The 19,220-nt window shown below is 47.7% G+C and overlaps 1 protein-coding gene across 2 annotated transcripts in view; it reads left to right on the forward strand.

Moving 5' to 3' along the window:
• Window positions 1-18,262, forward strand: part of HTATSF1 (HIV-1 Tat specific factor 1) — a 35,295-nt gene extending 17,033 nt beyond the window's left edge. For both annotated transcript variants that reach the window (XM_088465773.1, XM_088465774.1), the window contains 3 exons: window positions 14,203-14,292; window positions 15,082-15,219; window positions 16,568-18,262. In XM_088465773.1, the coding sequence (XP_088321899.1) occupies window positions 14,203-14,292; window positions 15,082-15,219; window positions 16,568-16,876 (537 nt within the window). In that variant the 3' untranslated portion in view covers window positions 16,877-18,262. The remainder of the gene's footprint in view (window positions 1-14,202; window positions 14,293-15,081; window positions 15,220-16,567) is intronic.
• The last annotated feature ends 958 nt before the right edge of the window (window positions 18,263-19,220 follow it).

Raw genomic sequence — 19,220 nt, forward strand, 5'->3', positions numbered from 1 at the left:
TGAAAGATTACACCAAAAAAAGGTGCCAGTACTGCATATACCACTGAGTACCCCGCAATAAAGCACTAAGCATAGGTATGCCATTGCTCCAACTGCTGTCTTCCACACTTCTGCACTTTCCCTGCTTACATGCTAGCCATAGAGAAAACGCGCGCACACATATATATGGAATCGGTATCTTGTCCGGCGGTTGGAATCCCGACAGCGGCTGCCCGACATGGGTGCCTAACCCTAACCCTCCCTCCCCCTAGCATAACCCTAACCTCCTGGGGGGTTGCCTAATCCTAAGAGCCCCCCCACCCACCCGGGAGCCCTAAACCTAACCTTCAAAGCCCCCCTGCGGCTGTCCGCGCTCGGCGCCCGGCATCACTTCGATCGGGATGCCGGGCGCCGGTCTCCCGGCGTCAGTAAAATGACAGGCTTCTAGATATAGACGCCTGTCATTTAACCCTCGCCGATATAAAGCAGTCGGGAAGCCGGTTGTCGGGATTAGGTCCGCCAGGTTCCCGACTGCATTCCATATATATGTATGTACTGTATAGTTATGTATTTAAGCAAGCCTTTCACAGCCACTAATAAACAGTTATTTTGGAGTTTCTCTTTAAGTCACCTTAAGTGTCATATTGAATGATTCCAAAGGACCCTTCTGTTCAGGGGAGACACGTGTTCACTGGCGTCTGCTTTTGACACCTGGCAAGTTCATATGAGTCAGAAGCATTTAGCTTCACAATTATACAGCCATGGAATACAAGAAAATTTGCTGGTGGGCATCTCAAATAGCAGCCAGAAGGTCTTGGATACTTTGTAGTGGGGTATAATCTAAAATTAGGTTATTAAATAAATTAGATTATGAAATCAAATTTAATAGATGGCACATGGACAAACATTGTTTTGAATGACATTTCTTTTTTGTTTTTGTATTCTAGTTTTTTGGCATTTAAATACTAGTGTTTTTTTTCTTCTTCAATACTATGATCTACAGTCTAAGGTAGGGGTGGGCAATAAGCGGTCCCCCAGACTGTTGTAGAACTACACATCCCAGCATGCCCGGCCACAGTTTTGCTATTTGACCATGCTAAAACTGTTGCAAGGCATGCTGGGATGTGTAGTTCAACAACAGCTGGAGAGCCGCTTATTGCCCACCCCCTGGTCTAAGGGAAAACCGCAGGTCCCTTTCAAGCTGTACTATTACATCACTTTTATTTTATTTACCAATTGATACATAGGGGTATATATACTAAAGTGTGGGTTTTTAGAAGATTCTACTAGCACCTTATAGAAGATTATAGCTAGAATCTGATTGGTTGCTATGGGCAACATATCCACTTCTAAAACCTCTCACTTTAGTAAATATACCCCCTAGTCCTCATTTAAAAGTATGCACCTGTAAATAATTTCACTAGGCCCCAAATGTATTATTTTTATTAGTCATTTGTGAAGATAATTCAACACTTATTGCAGCTACTCGGTGTGTGCAAGAAAACTTTATAAAGTTGGTTGTACTGTAACACACTGTCCCATTTTTTTTATTGAGACATTTGCATGAACTGAGGCACCACACATGCCTTTCATTAGAAAGAAATGTGTTGCTTGATTACAAATAAACTGCATTTCTGGATGTGCGAGTACCAGTCAGACCAGATTGCTGTATATATTTATGGCTGTGTGGAATGTAGGTAGGGCAGCTTCTTTCATCTCCAGGGCTCAGTCTGTTGCGTATAGTCGGCTATGTCAGATGATCAGTTACAAAATGTAGATTATACAATTATTTAGATCATCCTCTCCTGTGTGACGAGTTTTTTATTGTACGAGCATTATAATCTGTCACCCATCATTTATTTCATTGTTTGCTTTAAATAACTAGAAGTATTTAGGATTTGTGTGACAAATTAAATTCCCTGTCACTTGTGAAATCTATTGGTTGTATGTATTTTCTTTTTTCTTTAAAGATGTTCTGTTTACAGTACTGTGTGTGCACAGTTACTACTGTCTTTACATAATACTACAATATACTGTTTTTGTGCTTCGTCTCAGTCTGTTTTTTCAGTTGTGTATAAGTATAATTCGCTACGCAGTTAGGGTTATTTATCATCTGAATTGACTGTGGAACACCTCTAGCGGTTTTATAGCTTTCCTTTTATAATTTCAGATTATTCACTGAACTTGAATTACCTAAATTTTAATAAAAGCTTGAAAACTGCGGATGTTCTAAAACTATTAACCAGTATTGTATTAAGTTTGAGAATGCATTGGGACACCTAATGAGAAACAGCAGAAAGACATTTAGAGACACAAGAGGCCAATAGTAGAGAGGTCAGGGTGTAACTTTGGGTGTCCTCAGCATATAGGTGGTACTGGAGGATGAAGAAGCTGATGAGGAAGGAAGGGGCCAAGAACAGACCCTTGGGGACCAACAACAGGTAGAAAGAGGGAGCGGTGGACTCGAGGAGTTAGTCACATAGGAGTACAACCAGGAAGGATAGAGTCGTAGAGACCAGAGGACTGGAGTGTCTGATAATGTGGATCATCCTTTCCACCTGCAAAGATTGCAGATAGGTCCAGGAGGATGAGTAGAGAGGACGACTCCTGCATTTACCAATAAGAAATTAATTTTGTGACTTTGGTAAAGGCCATTTCAGTGTAGTGGTTGGTACCTTACACAAGACTGAATTGGATCAGGGATGAAGTCGGAGGAGAGAAATCGATGAGGAGGCTATAGACAAGCCTCTCAAGAATCTTGGATGAAAAGGAAGGTGAAAGATAAGGCGGTAGTTAGAGAGAGAGTCTGGATCAAGAGAAATGAGTCTCTCAGGGAGACATGTAGAACATGTTAGGTGAGATTTATCCTAGGGCAATAGTTATCAAACTGGGTGCTGGGGGTTTGTTCTGTTGTAGGCAGTTCAGAGAAGAGGATGGTATAAGTGTGGGTAAGAAAAGCACATGAGGGAAGAGGCCCTGCACATGAGAGCTTACAGTCTAAAGGAGAGTAGCAGACAGACAGGAGTGACACAGAGGGGAGAGACAGTGAGCCAAGAGTATGGAGCAGTGGGTGGTTCCCAAACTGGGTACTTGCAATTGTCCCACGGGTTGGTGGTCCAGGACCAAATCAAATTATGTATGCTCAATGTGATTGGCAGCCACGATCACTGGTTTTGCAGATCATAAAATGTGTGAACAATCAGAAGCAGAAACCTGTCCACCACCACATAACTGACCCTAATGATGACAGGTAAGCGCAATTTACTTTGTTGTCTTCTGAATTTCTCAATGAGAAACATTTGGACTACGGGTGCCGCGTAAACAATGCTGATTCAGGAAAGTTTGGGAGGCACTGTGTTAGGATGTGCTGCATATAAGACATGATTCAACAGAGATGGATGAGGTACCTTGCTGTAGGATTTACAGTACTATGTAGTGAATCTGTTAGAAAGCTCTTTGATCAGCCTGTTGCAGATGTTTAAGCAATCTCTATACATTTCATAATGCAGAGATTACTGAAATTCAGTGGGACCTGTGTTTGTTTTTTTAACAAATAAAATTCTACATTCTATTCATAAAGATAAAATAAGAGGTTTCATTGCTACTATATTCTAGCTTTTTTTTTTTTTTTTTTTAATACAACAATATAAATGCATTTGTTACAGAACTGAACTATAGCAGAGCCCACTGGTCTTGGTGCACACTCGGGCCTGATTCAGCAAGGAGCCATATTACTAAAGCGTACGCAGACAGCTGATTGTTGCGCACTGCGTATGCATTGTAGTGCGTGTGCGAATGCAATCACGGAGACCACGTAGTGCAATCGCAGAAATTGACAGGCAGAGAGCGTTTGGGGGGGGGTGACAGGAGGGGGATGTGTTCTGAGAAAATCGGACAAATGCAGGCGTGCAAGTGCGCTTGAACGCCATTACAGGGACGTGCATAAATTAGCCACTCTGATAGCAATATCACCGAGGAATCTGCTTCCCAAAGTGTGGGAGAAGAACAGCAAACTGAATTGCAGGATGCAGAGCTAGAGGAATAACAACATGCGGGATGCAATCGGGAAACCGGCGGTCTTAATCCTGACAGCCGGCTTCCCGACTGCTTTATCCCGGCGAGGGTGAAATGCCCGGCGTCTAGATGTAGACGCCGCTCATTTCACCGACGCCGGGAGACAGGCGCCCGGCATCCCGATCGAAGGGATGTCTGGCGCTGCTGGGGGGAGGGTTAAGTTTAGGGCACCCGGGGGGACTTAGGGTTAGGCACCCCCCCGGGAGGGTTAGGGTTAGGCTAGGGGAAGGGGGACTTAGGGTTAGGCACCCCCCCGGGGGACTTCGGTCTAGGCAGCGGGGAAGGGGGGGGTTAGGGATAGGCACTTGGAGGGGGGATTAGGGTTGGGCACTTGGGGGGGAGGTTAGGGTTAGGTACCCCTAAGGAGGGTTTAGGGGGTTAGGTTAGTTTTTACTTACCTTAGGGACGATCGGCATTTCCAGCGCTGTCGGCCTTCCGCTGCCGGGAACTCTGCTTCTGAGGCCTCCCGCTGCCTGGATTCGAACTGCCGGCCAGAGGGCCGGCGGTATTTCATACCGATCCCCAACATGCTGATAATGGGATCATATGACCCAATACAAGTACATACTAAATCACTGCAATGACAGCATCAGCAGCTATTCCTTACATTTAAAGTAGAGACCAAAGAAGTAACTTTAAATTATTATTTCTACTTCAGGGTCCATAGGGTATCCACAGGATACCTTGGGGTATAGGTGTGACGTCAGTCGCCGGGCACCATAGAGTTAAGCTTTTCAGCCTCCCAGGATGCACTAGGGTCCCCCTCCTATACCCCGCCCCCGAGCCAAGGCACCTCAGTTTAGTTTGGTGCCCGGCCGGAGTCGGGTGCACCTGTCGGAGTGGGGGCTAGAAGAGCCCCTGAAGCTTTCTTTTAGCAGCTGTGGCTGCACATCTGGATGTACAGCATGGACAGTCAGTCCTGACGTCCATGCTGTCTTCCCTACACCCCCGCCGGTACCAGAACGCCGGTACCGATCCGGGGATGCTGGTGAGCATCTGGGGTCACAGCTAGCGGTGACCCCAGATGTTCCGGACCATGGCCGGATTCAAGGGGGACAAAGGTAAGCAGCGGGGTCCCGCGGTGCGTCCCCGCTGATCACATGGTCCTAAGTCCCCAGGCAGGGGGCTCCCTGGGGACTGGCTGCAGCGTGGAGCCAGGCGACCAACCTGCGCTTCCACTACCCCCTGGGACAGCGGACCGCAGCAGAGCGGTAGCGCTGCGGCGTCCCAGGGGTTAAATGCATGCCAGGGGATCGCGCCTTCCCTGTCTCACAGCCGGCGCCTCCCCCGCTGCACACAGCCCCCTCTGCATGCTGCCGACTGGCCCTGTGGCAGCGCTCCTCCCCCAGGCCAGCCTCCTCTCTGCTCCTCGGCGGCCATCTTCTGAACGCATGTTGAACGCTGCTGGAAGCCTGGAAGGAAGCATCATGGTCTGGGTCCCCCTGCATACCTCTCCTCCGCTGTGGTCAGGTCTGTGTATGCAGCGCTGTGTCCTACCAGGCCCTGTGTCTGCGTAGTTGAGTGATCAGCGCTGTTAGTGCAGGAATTGATTTTCTTTGCATTGTATGTGACTGTGCTAGCCCTGCTGCCTAACTTTTCTTCTAAACTGTCAGCTTTATTCTGTCCCTGTTCTTTCTGCTAAGCCCTTGTGGTGCGGTGCTGCAGGGTGGTCTCTCGCCTATTTACTATATAATTGGTGAGAGGGGTCACATACCTGGTGCCATCATGTCCGAAAGTGATTTTCCCCTCCGGCTACAGTGTACTACGTGTAAAGTACCGTTAGCGGAGGGGGAGGGTAGCGCGGAGGGCCTTTGCCGGCAGTGTTTGTCCATGGCGCGGCCGCTTACGGTTACAGCACCGGTACAGGAGCCGCCCTGGGCTTGTTTCGCTCAGGCGCTTACAGCCTTAGTGGGCCAGTTAGCTCCGCAGCCCGCGTTTACACCGATGGGTTTGTCCCAGCAGTCAGTGGTGTCGTCACCCATGCAGGGTTTCCCACGCCTATTTCCAATGCCTATTTCCCCGCTCCTGGTTTCTCAGGAGCCAGCGTGGGTTAACTCCCTGACGAGTTCTGTACAGCACTTGTCGGATGTGTTGCAAGGGGAGTCTGTGATGCGGCCGCATAAACGGCCGGTGGCGTCTCTGTCGGCTCCTTATGAAGATGACGAGGGGACGTCTGATGATGGGGAGATTCTGGATCCTTACGATCAGGAACCTCTCCAAACTAAGGACGCTGATGCTAAGTCCAAAGTATATATTCCTGGACTTATTCGGGCGGTCCGCACAGCCTTGGTGATTGAGGACGAAGTTCCCCCAGCGGCTAAATCTAAGTATGCTTTTTTCAAAGATGTGAAGGGCGATGCCACAGTCTTTCCTCTGTCGGGTCAGTTAGTGGACCATTTAGAGGAGGCGTGGAAACAGCCTGGCAAAAGATACCAGCCGCAGAGACGACTGGCGGTGGCTTATCCGTTCGCGGATAATTATTTTGCAAAGTGGGAATCCCCTCCACAGGTGGATTCTCACGTGACCCGTCTTGTCCGTAGTGCCACATTGCCGATGCCATCCATGTCCTCCCTTAAGATTGCTACGGACCGCAAGGTGGAGATCTGCCTGAAGTCCGCTTATTCCCTTGCGGGGGGGGCAGCACGGCCGGCTATGGCCATTTGCTGGGTTGCCAGAGCGATGGAGCGGTGGGCGGATTCATTAGAGGCTTCTTTTGATTCCGACTGTCCGGCCGAACAGGCGGAGTTGATTGGTAATCTCCGTGACTTATATCAACGAGGCGGCCCTAGACATTAGTACTCTGGTGTCTAGAATTTCTTCAGCGGTGGCTGCTCGTCGCACCTTGTGGCTGCGATCCTGGAAGGCGGACGCAGATTCCAAAAAGGTCTGGAGGCGTTGCCGTTTACCGGAGAAGTTCTCTTCGGTCCGGATCTGGATAAGATTGTGGCCACGCTGGCGGCAGCCAAATCGGCTTGTCTCCCGTTGGCCGCTGCTCCTTCTGGTTCTGGACCATCGTCCTTTCGGTCATCTAGGGCCCAGGGCAGGCCCAAACCACAGTCGTTTGCTCGACAGGCTGGCCCTAAGAAATCGGCCAAGCCCCGGAAGCAGGCATGGAGTACCAGACGTCCGGCCCCCAAGCCAGATGACAAGCCTGCGGCTTGACGGTCCGGGCCTCCCTTTGGGGGATCCCAGGGTGGGAGGCCGCCTGTTGCAGTTCGCCCAGTGTTGGTCGGCCACTACGACAGACACTTGGGTTCTCGAGGTGGTCTCCAACGGGTACGCCCTCTCCTTCCGGCACAGACCCCCCGCGCGATTCTTCACCACGGTTCTACCATCAGACCGGAACAAGGCTACGGAGCTGCGGAAGGTATTGCACACTATGCTCCAGGCTGGAGTTATAGTGCCTGTTCCATTCTCCCAGAGGGGCCTGGGTTTCTATTCAAATCTTTTTTTGGTACAGAAACCCAATGGGTCGTATTGTCCGATTCTCAACCTCAAAGCACTCAACAAGTCTTTGCGGGTTCCGAAGTTTCGGATGGAGACCCTACGGTCCATCATTCTGGCGCTGGAACCTGGGGACTACATGGTGTCATTGGACATACAGGACGCTTACCTGCATGTCCCTATTCTTTTGCGCCATCAACAGTTACTCAGGTTTGCAATCCGCAGCGACCACTTCCAGTTTCGGGCGTTACCTTTTGGCCTGGCGACAGCACCACGTGTTTTCACCAAGGTGATGGCGGTCATGGCGGCTTCTCTGCGGCTGCAGGGAGTCCGCATGTTGCCGTACTTGGACGACCTGTTATTGGTGGCAGGATCTCCAGAGCTCCTGTTACGCCACTTGGACCTGACCATTGCACTGCTGCAACGGCATGGCTGGCTAATCAACTGGCAGAAGACCACTCTAATCCTGTCTCGGAGGATTCTGCATCTGGGAGCCTTATTTGACTCGGGACAGCAAAGGATCTTCGTGACGGAGTACAAGATCTCTGCTTTACAGTCAAGGGTGCGCAGTTGTCTGCACAGCCGCCGGGTGTCCCTACACTCGGCGATGAGGTTACTGAGCTCCATGGTGTCGGTGTTCGACATGGTGGAATTCGCCCAGTTTCACTCCAGACCTCTGCAGCACCTGATCCTGTCCAAGTGGAATGGGCTGCCTCAGTCTCTGAAGTCCCAGACGATTGTGATCACCCCAGGGTTCGCCTGTCCCTTGCTTGGTGGTTACAGACGACCCACCTCAACAAGGGACGTCCGTTCTGGGTTCCAAATTGGGTCCTGTTGACAACGGACGCCAGTCTTCGGGGTTGGGGAGCAGTTTCGGGTCCACACTTGTTCCAGGGCAGGTGGACGCCGACAGAAGCGGAGCTTCCAATAAATATCTTGGAACTCCGTGCGGTCTTCAATGCTCTCCAGCAGGCACATCGGTTTCTCCAGGGTCACCCGGTGCAGGTCCAGTCGGACAACGCTACCACCGTGGCCTACATAAACAGGCAAGGAGGAACTCGCAGTCGGGCGGCTCTCGTAGAGGTCTCTCTGATCCTGGTTTGGGCGGAGCGTAATCTTCCAGCCATATCAGCGGTCTTCATCCCGGGAGTGCTAAATTGGGAGGCGGACTTTCTAAGTCGCCAGGACGTTCATCCGGGGGAATGGTCCCTGCACCCGGACGTTTTTCAACTGCTGGTGGACAGGTGGGGTCTTCCAGAGATCGACCTCATGGCGTCCCGGCACAACAACAAGTTGCCGGTGTACGGGTCTCGCACAAGAGACGAAGGGGCGTCTCTGGTGGATGCTCTGTCCGTCCGGTGGACGTTCCGGTCCGCATACCTGTTCCCTCCGGTCTCCCTTCTTCCACGGGTAATCCGGAAATTCAAACAGGAAGGAGGGACGCTCCTGTTGATAGCTCCCGCGTGGCCCAGACGGCACTGGTTCTCAGACCTTCAGGGTCTGTCCGTGGACAGTCCTCTGTGGTTGCTGCTACGACCGGACCTTCTGTCTCGGGGTCCTTGTCTTCACCTGGACCTGACTCGGCTGTCTTTGACGGCGTGGCTGTTGAGACGGCCATGCTGAGGTCCCGGGGGTTTTCCAGCTCTGAGGTGCGTACCATGTTGCGAGCTCGGAAACCGTCTTCCGCGAGGATATACCATCGCGTGTGGCATACGTTCTTCCAGTGGTGTCGACCGAGAGGTTATGCACCGCGGGAGTTTCGTCTGTCTCGGATTCTCGCCTTCCTGCAAGCGGGACTAGATCATGGGCTTCGCCTTGCTTCTTTGAAGGTACAGGTTTCGGCCCTATCTGTCTGGTTTCACCGTAGGATTGCTACAATCCTGGATGTGCGCACCTTTATGCAAGGTGTTCTCCGCATTCAGCCGCCCTTTGTTCCACCTGTGGCGCCTTGGGATTTGGCTGTGGTCCTGAGGGCTCTCCAAGGACCGCCGTTTGAACCACTGAGCTCAGTGGATCTTAAATGGCTAACAGCTAAGACTGTTTTCCTTCTGGCTATTGCTTCGGCCAGACATGTTTCTGATTTAGGGGCTCTTTCTTGTAGACCCCCTTTCTTGGTTTTTCATGGGAACAGGGCAGTGCTCCGCACTCGGCCCGAGTTTCTTCCCAAAGTTGTTTCCCAGTTTCATGTTAACGAGGAAATCGTTGTTCCGGCCTTTAACTCACCGGGTCTTTCCGTGGGTGAGGCCTCTTTGGATGTTGTGCGGGCCTTAAGGACTTATGTTGACCGCACTTCTTCGTTTAGGAAGTCGGACGCTTTGTTTGTCCTCTATGGCTTCCGTAAAAAGGGTTGGCCTGCTTCAAAGCAAACTTTGGCAGCCTGGATCCGTATGGCTATTTCTGAAGCTTATATTCATGAAGGCCTACCGGTTCCTCCTTCTCTGAAGGCTCATTCCACTAGGTCGGTGGGTCCTTCGTGGGCAGCTCGACGTGGTACCTCTGCAGTCCAGATCTGCAAGGCTGCTACGTGGTCTTCTGTCCATACCGTCGTGAGGTATTACAGGTTTGACACCTTCGCCTCTCAGGATGCTTCCTTCGGGCGGCGGATTCTCCTTTCTGTACAGGAGCGTCCCCACCCTTAAAGGATACTGCTTTGGGACATTCCCAAGGTATCCTGTAGATACCCTATGGACCCTGAAGTAGAAAATATGAGATATGGTAAGAACTTACCCTTGTTATCTCTATTTCTACGAAGTCCATAGGGTTCCACAGGACTCCCGCCCTGTCGCACCTGTGCTGCAGATGGGCTTTGCTCTGGTCACCGGTTTTCTGTCTCCCTCTGGTGAGAATGTGATTCTTGTATGTGTCCAGATCTTTTTTCTCTCTCTTCCTTCTCCTCCTCCGGCCTATGGCTTGATAACTAACTGAGGTGCCTTGGCTCGGGGGCGGGGTATAGGAGGGGGACCCTAGTGCATCCTGGGAGGCTGAAAAGCTTAACTCTATGGTGCCCGGCAACTGACGTCACACCTATACCCCAAGGTATCCTGTGGAACCCTATGGACTTCGTAGAAATAGAGATAACAAGGGTAAGTTCTTACCATATCTCATATTTTTCTCCAATAAACAATTTATATTTCTTTATAGCGTCTGTAATACTTCTAAAGCTACTACAATGGTGCAGAGAAAACCTACAAGTAGATAAAACTATTTATATTGCCTGTAAATGACCCTCTGTCTTTACTGGTACATACGTAACATATCAAACGGATAAAAAAATAAAAAAACATTATACAACCCGCCTAGGCTAAGGCAACATCAAAGGGCCTGATTCAGATTTGGGAATAGTGTAAGATAGAGCAAGTAACTGTGCACCTGGACAAACCATGTTGCAATGCAAGGTGTGCAAATATATATACATTTTTTGGGGGGCATGTGGGGTAAATACTGGCTGCTTTTGCATGTAGCTCACATATGCTGCACAGCTTTATTTTTTACACGTTAATTTAGTTTTCGGTTTAGATACACTTCTCCCAAACTAAATCTCTCTGCACATTTTAAATCTGCCCCACCTGCAGTGGCAGCATGGTTTTACCAAGGTGCACAGTTACTTGCTTTTTCTTACTCTATTCCCTACACTGTGGCTATAGTGGCGGCAAATAGCCCTTCTCTATGAGCCAAGTTCTTGGCGACAAGGACGCGACTCGGACGCGTCGAGTCTTTTTCGCTCAAAATATGCACCTTTTTCACATAAACAACTTATGTTGTTACGTTTATGGGAAGAACCGCTTCCTCCGCAGACCAACGGCCCTGAAGAGACAACGAGCCGGTCACTGCCCCCCAACCCTGGAGACTGGCATCTGTTGTGAGCAGCACCCAGTCCGGGATCCAAAAGGGGCGACCCTCGATGAGATGAGCTGTCTGAAGCCACCAAGCTAGAGACCGGCGCACTTCCGGGGACAAGACCAGCGTCTGGGATCGGATCCGGTGAGGTAACCCGTTCCATTCGGACAGAATCTGCCCCTGCAGGGGCCTGGAATGGAACTGGGCAAACTCCAATATGTCGAATGCCGACACCATGGACCCTAGGACTCTCATCGCCGAGTGGACCGACACCCTGCAACTGTGTATCCTCAGTTGTAGGGAGGACACCTTTTCTGGAGTCAGGAAAATCCTCTGCTGACGAGAATCCAGAAGGGCTCCCAAATGGACCATCCGTTGCGATGGGATCAGAGATGATTTGTTCCAATTTATCAACCACCCGTGTGCCTGAAGACAAGCAATGGTCAGATGGAGATGTCGAAGAAGTACCTCCGGGGAGCTTACCAGCAGAAGATCGTCCAAATACGCCAGCAGCCGTATATCCCCTGGCCCCGAAGGTGGGCGGCCATAATTGCCATCACCTTGGTGAACACCCTCGGAGCCGTGGAAAGGCCAAAAGGCAACGCCCGAAACTGGTAGTGATGTTGCAGAATAGCAAACCTCAGATACCGCTGGTGTGCAGGTGCTATGGGCACGTGGAGATAGGCGTCCTGGATATCCAGGTAGACCATATAATCCCCAGGTTCCATCGCCAGAATGATGGAACGTAACGTTTCCATCTTGACCTTGGGAACTCTGAGGTATTTGTTCAGAGACTTCAAATTCAGGATAGAGCGATGAGAACCATTGGGCTTCTGTACCAGAAACAGAGTAGAATAGTACCCCGTCCCGCGTTGAGACTGCGGAACGGGAACAATGACCCCTGCTTGTAGCAAGGATTGTATAGCCACCTGAATCTGGGAAGCTTTGGTCTTGTCCAGAGAAGGACTCATTCAAAAAAACTGGTGGGGCGCCCTGAACCGAAAAGACAGGGCGTACCCCTGAGAGACTACTTCTCGAACCCAGGCATCCGTGGTGGTATTGTGCCAACACTGGGCGAATTGGAGAAGTCGGCCTCCCACTCTGAGGTCCCCCAGAGGGAGGCCCGTCCCATCAGGCAGCAGGTTTATCCTTCTGCTTGAAAGAAGGGCGCGGAGCACTCCAGGCTTGCTTCTTGGGTTTAGAGGCGGTCTTAGCCACCGACTGCCTCGGGAAGGACTGACCTTTTGCCTTACCCTGAATACGAAAGGCCGAGCTCCGGACCTTGGCAGGCGTCGCTGCTGAAAGGAGGAAAGCTGACTTGGATTTAGCCAGGGTATCCACTATTTTGTCCAAGTCCGGACCAAATAGCAATTCTCCATTGAAAGGTAAGGCCTCCAGACCTTTCTTTGATTCAGCGTCCGCTCTCCAGGACCTCAGCCATAAGGATCGGCGGGCAGACACTGCTGCAGCCGATACTCGAGAGGTCAGCAGACTAGCATCCAAAGAGGCTTCTCCATTGTAGGAAGCAGCGTCTCTCATCTGTCCTAACAACGCCCTCTGGACATCCGGAGCATCGTCCGGAAAGGTATCCTCTAATGCGTTGGCCCAACCCTCAATGTCCTTGGCCACCCAGGAGATGGCCATGGACGGTCGGGCCACTGCCCCTGAGAGGGAGTAAATGGACTTTAAGCAAGTTTCAACTTTTCTGACCGTGGGATCTTTCAGCGAGGATATAGACGGTAATGGCAGAGTAGCGCTCCTTATTAAACGGGTGACATGGGAATCCACCGCCGGTGGAGTTTCCCATTTTTTACAATGTGCCTCAGGAAAAGGATAACTAGAAATCAACCGCTTCTGTGGCAGGAATCTCTTACTGGGCGCCTGCCAAGCCACCGCCATATGATCCGTCAACTGATCAGACAGGGGAAACACTGCAGAAGCCACCTTAGTGGCTCCTGCAGCCCCTCTGCGCAGGGTGACCCGACTCCGGCCGGGCTCCAACTCAAACTGGGGTGCCTGTGGCTCGGGGGCGGGGTATAGAGGACAGACCCAAGTGCATCCTGGGAGCAGCTAAAGCTTTAACTGCGTGGTGCCCGTGGATCCAGATCCAGCTATACCCCAAGGTCAACCCTGTGGACCCTGAAGTAGAAACAGTACATAAACAGATTAGAAAGATATAATAAATTATACATAAAAATGTATTACTCTCCCCTCCGGCTTAATGCAATCCAGAATAAAATCTCTGAAGTATCCACAAATAATAAATATACCAGGAAATAGTTCCTTAGATAGGAAAAGTCTTGGGTATTTAAATCCAAATGTTATGTTTATGCTTTATCCAGCCTTTTAGTAATAATTCTTGTGGGATATTAATAGGTCTTTAACGAATAGCTAATGAGGTGAAATCACTGCTACCTCCCGATTCATAAGGTCTCTTTGGTGAGTAATTTTAAAGCCTTTGACTGAGCGTGGATATATCCAGTCCAGCTGGAATAAGAATCCAAAGTTCTTACTGCTGAATACAGTCGTCGGGCAACTCACTAGATCTGGAGAGCATATCCTGTGTAGCGGGGAGGGAGTGCACCAGTCGTCCGTGGTATGTTAAGCGTTAGTAGCTGGATACTTGGTGCAGAGATGATTGCAGTCGGGGAGATCCCCTTTCCCTTGACGCGTTTCTACGCTATAGGGTCTCAGCGGTTTCTTCAGAAGGAATCGTGTTCAGGTGTTAGGCTCCCAGGGAGAGTATTTAAACATGTATTACAAATACATACTGGTGAAAATTACAGGTGTTTAACAGATTTGTTTTCCAGTCTAATGATACACCATTTACACTATGGCTTGATGTTACTCTGTGCATTGCTGTTGCAGGAGGATCCACTTGTGCTGAATGAAATTCGAGAAGATCTTCGGTCAGAATGTGAGAAATTTGGACAAGTGAAGAAAGTACTTATATTTGATGTAGGTAACTAGAGAATTAAGCAGATCTGTGGGGGGGTTTTTCGCTAACAAACAGAGAATACTTTTCACCTTGTAAAGGACAGCTAAAACATTTCATACAGCAACATTAGAAAATATTTACCCTGCAGGAGAGAGCATGATCGGATAGCTGTTAATTTGGCCCTAAAGTAACAATAGCAGCCAATGTGTTTTTCTGTTGTAGAAATGACCCAGAGGGTGTAAGTATTTTAGACATACAAAACTAATTCAATGTGAAATTCTTTTAGTTGCATTTGTCAGCAGTAGTTCTAACCGTTTTCTTATGGTTATTTTTTATTTACATACAGTAGAATTTGTAGCAACATTTTGCATTTGTTCCTCTATTTTTTGGGATGTGGCAGCAGGTATACAATAGTGTTGTTTTTTTTCCCTCTACATTCTGTGTAGAAACACCGTCAACGGTAGCTGAACTCGCCCGCCTTGCGTCTCGATCTCACTCCGGATTTGTAGAATGTTGTACATAGCCCTACAGGGCTGCAAACAAAATCCATGAGTCCAGCGGTATTGTAAGTGCGACATACAGCTGCACTTACTCGTGGTCGCGCCTAAATGGATTGACCTCCTGTGAGTGGTTGTATGAGCATAAGGCTACATTCCCTGAATATCCTATGTAAATATCATCTTAATCCTCTACTACTATCTATATTATGTGTATGTTTGACAATCAGTATATTGCTAATAGTTTGTCTCCTTGAATACTATTCTATGAATTTTCTATCTTTTAATTTTTATTTTATCATTTTGTATTAGCGTCATCCAGATGGAGTCGCATCCGTATCATTTAAAGAAGCGGATGAAAGTGATGCCTGTATACTAGCTCTAAATGGGAGGTGGTTTGGTGGTCGTCAGCTCTCTGTACAACCATGGGATGGTGCAACAGACTATCAGGTATTGTATAGCTCCAGTACTGAACATTACAGCTGTGTAATGTATCAGGTATTGTATAGCTCAACTCATACATTACAGCTGTGTACTTATTCACCAGTCTGATTAGTCGCTTGTGGCAAGCAAGGGCCTGACTGCATGTCCAATAATGTGTGTGTCTATATATAAATGTGTGTGTGTGTGTATATATATATATATATATATATATATATATTTGTAATGTACTACCAAAAACACAATCTCTGGGTCAACATAAAATTAGCTTGGTTGGATTAAATGGAGGTGGTGCACACAGGCTGGTTGCGCTGCTCAATATAGATGCCAGAATGTCCATCGGTAATTGGCGGTTGTATCTATAACTTGCTCGGGACTTGGGGGCGGTGGGGTATCCAATTGCTACAAAAAAACTTGTTTTTTTTTTCACAAAAATACATAGGATCGCGGACCTATGTATTTTCTCGGCCGCGATTGGATGAAAACCCCTTCTTATCGGGGATTTGGTTTTGCCTGCCTGAGGCAGGAGAAACAAATTCCCTGAAAAGTGCCGGCTTCGGGGCTAATTCGATAGCCCCGGGCGAAGTAATTAGCTGCAGTAATTTACCACGGCTAATTGGATACACCCCTTAAAGTGAGGGAGTTTACAATTAGAGTCCAAAGGTACCTTAGATGCGTACACTATTTACCATCTATAAATGTCATTCCATAGCTTCCCTTTTTAATAGATGGGGTTTTACACATGCTTTACTTTTCGTTTCATAAACAATTGGAACATGTTATTTCACAAGTAATCCATTTATCCAACTACAGTACCTATTGTTGATTTTATTTGCATGTATACTAAAGTCAGAATAATAATGTTATTAGGGCACAAGTATTCTATCAAGCTGGGCTTTTGTAACTATGGGGTTTGTGTATCAAGCAGTGAAAAGTGGACCAGAGCAAACCAATCAGCTTTGAGGTAGCATTTATTAAGTACATTCTATAAAATTATAGGTAGTAGCTGATTGGTTCTCCACTGGTCCACTTCTCCACTCTTTTCACTGTTTGCTACGCACCAATAAATTTGCCGTGATGTATGTCTAATTTGATCAGAAAGGCAAAATTTGGTATCCTTAATGACCAATCCAAACCTGTGAACCAGATGCAAATAGACGTGAGCTGCCGCTGGCATCTCGTACTGCGCTCATAAGTGCAATTACTGTATGTGATGTCTGCTGGCACTTCCATAGGCTGCAAGCAGAAAATGAGCGGACGGAGCATCTCGCAAAGCTGATTGAGTTGCCATCTATATCTACATGCATATAACAAGTCTTTATTATTACTGAACCTAATAAAATGCTTCTTTTAACAGATTGAAGAAACATCCCGAGAAAGGGAAGAGCGTCTCAAAGGATGGGAGAACTTCCTGCAGACTGACGAGCAGAAAAAGGCAGCGGATGTGGGCAGCGATAGCTCAGCGCCCCCCGTAAACAATGGACAGTCTGAAAACAAACCGGACAATAACACAGAGCCTGCACAGAGAACAGAAGCACAGAGCACAGACAACCATGGCCAGCCAGCAGGTAGCAATGAGTCCGAACTTGCCGCTGATGATGCCGCATCCACAGACAGCAGCATTGGCAGCAGCGATGATGAAGAAGAAGGGAAAGAACATTTGTAGTGCCGCACATGCGCTCTAGCCGGCTTCCTGTGTTTCTATCAGTTCTGTTTAGGATGACGTGTGATGCATGCTTACATTTGACGTAAGTTCAGACTTCGTGTACATATCTGTGGCCATTTTGGAAGAAAAAAAAGTCTATCACGTTAGATACTTGGAATATAACGCAGGAAAATAAAATACAAAGCTCTACCCGTAGTTCAAGTCACAGCCAGCAGAGTTACTGGCACATTAATCAGCCCATGTATTATGTTACTTGTTCCCTAGGCTTGACTCTGTCTTTCCATCACGACACCAACCCCAGACCAGGGCTGTTGTAGTCAGGGAAGACTGCAGATGTAAAGCAGGGAGTTGGGGGTTTCAGAGGTGGAAAAGCTGGGTCCTGTCAAGTGAGATCTCAACATAGGGACATAGAGTCTTTCTAAGAAACCAAAAATAAACCTAAAACCTTGCAGCAAAATGAGAGAAATTTAGTGAGACGTTTGAGAATCTGCCAGCAGCCCAAAAAGCTGGATAAACCTGTTTTTATAAATTTGTTCTATATGAGTACTATGGTTGTGAGCTAGGGCAAGATCTAGAAACTGACCCGTTAAAGCTGAGCAAGCGATTGCGTGCGAGTGTGTGTGTGTGTGTGTCTTTGTTTAGTTGTATAAATTGTATCGTTTTTATTCAAGCCCATTTCTAACCCTGTATTCATAAAAAAAAAAAAAACTACATTTCTAAACGAATCTGTTTTTGTTTATTTACTCTGTTCTTTCATTTGCAAACATAAAATGATTCAATGTGTTTCACTTGTGTTTTTATTTAATTAGGCTATTATTAATGCAGCAGCAGCAGTAAAAACAAACCTTTTACATGTGTACCTATGGCATACACTGAGTGGAGAAAGCCTTTCTATTGGTTCAACTTGTATTTATGAAAACACAGGATATCCATGTACTAGTATCCAGTGGCCTCACCAACACTTGATGCATAAAGTGAATTAATAAGCTGCATTCTCATGAATATTGATTTGAGCCAATAAAATAGCGTCTTCCAGTGCATTTAGACAATACGTTTACTTTTAGGAAGAGCAAGTATTTTTTTTTCTGGAGAATATAATTGAATATACAGCCTGGCCTGATGAAAGCGTTGGAAATGTATGGCTCAAATATAGTTTAAATCTATGATCTTGTTATGTTTAAAACTAACATTTACGTAACATTTAGTACTATTTAGCTGTGTGCAAAACATTTCCCATTGTACCGCTGACTTTTTCAACACTGAGCTGCTTCTTGCTGAATTCTTCAATATCTGTGCAGATGTACTTTCTATTTTACAGAAATTTTAATCATATGTGTATAGGCCTATTGCTTCCTGCCATAAACCAAAATAAAATCTATATTTTGATAGTGTTGCAAATGGCTAATTTTACTTTGCCAGGGAAAAAAACATATAATTCTATCATATAAGTTGCTGCAAAAGTACAAAACTCCAGACTGTATATTAGCTGCCGATTTTATCCTTACTAAATATAAATATGTCTTTGTACCGTGCTGTACATGCTTAGGAATAGCAGCCACACTTTGGGGCTGATGATGGTCACTCGCACTGTAAATGCTTTTGAATCGAGCGTACTGTACGTAACTACTGAGTCGGACGCAACTCAATCACATCTCCACTTGCAGCTGAGGGAGCGTAACTGCATGGCAACCGTGAGATCACATATAGACATAGTTTAGCAAGTGGGTAGCGGGGGAATATATTATCCTTTATATGCGCCACTAGGGGTCGACAGCGCCTTACAAAATTCAGAAACCAAATGAACAAAACTAAAAAAAAGACACATACAGTACAAAATATTGCAGAATCTAGACAAGGTTTATACACATTTCTGCTGTCAGAATACCCCATTGAGCAGCACAGGCTGAACCCAATGGTTTGGTGATGTTGTAGGCAGTGGAACAGAGATGATGATATAAGTGAGGGAAGAGGACCCTGCACATGAGCTTACAGTCTAAAGGGGAGTAGCACACAGACAAGGAGGTGACGCAGAGGGGAGAGACAGTGAGCCAGGAGAATGGAACAGTGCATAGTTCCCAAACTGGGTGTCTCAGGCCCTTGCAGAGATGCCACAGGTTGGCGATCTAGGACCAAATAAATTATTGACAATAGGTAAAACCAGTGATAGTGGCTGCCAATCATTAAATATGACAGACACTGGAGTCACTCAAGGCCACATCAGTGCCGTTACACCCCCTCATCACTCCTTTATTGCTCTCGATCTCGGGTGCACCCCCCTCCCGCACTTATACCACATTGGTTTATAGCTGCGGCCCTGTATGTACTATGTAGTGTAAAACATGAT

This window comes from Taudactylus pleione, unplaced genomic scaffold (genome assembly GCF_031769625.1).
Source record: "Taudactylus pleione unplaced genomic scaffold, aTauple2 ptg000064l, whole genome shotgun sequence".
In the NCBI taxonomy this organism is placed as follows: domain Eukaryota; kingdom Metazoa; phylum Chordata; class Amphibia; order Anura; family Myobatrachidae; genus Taudactylus; species Taudactylus pleione.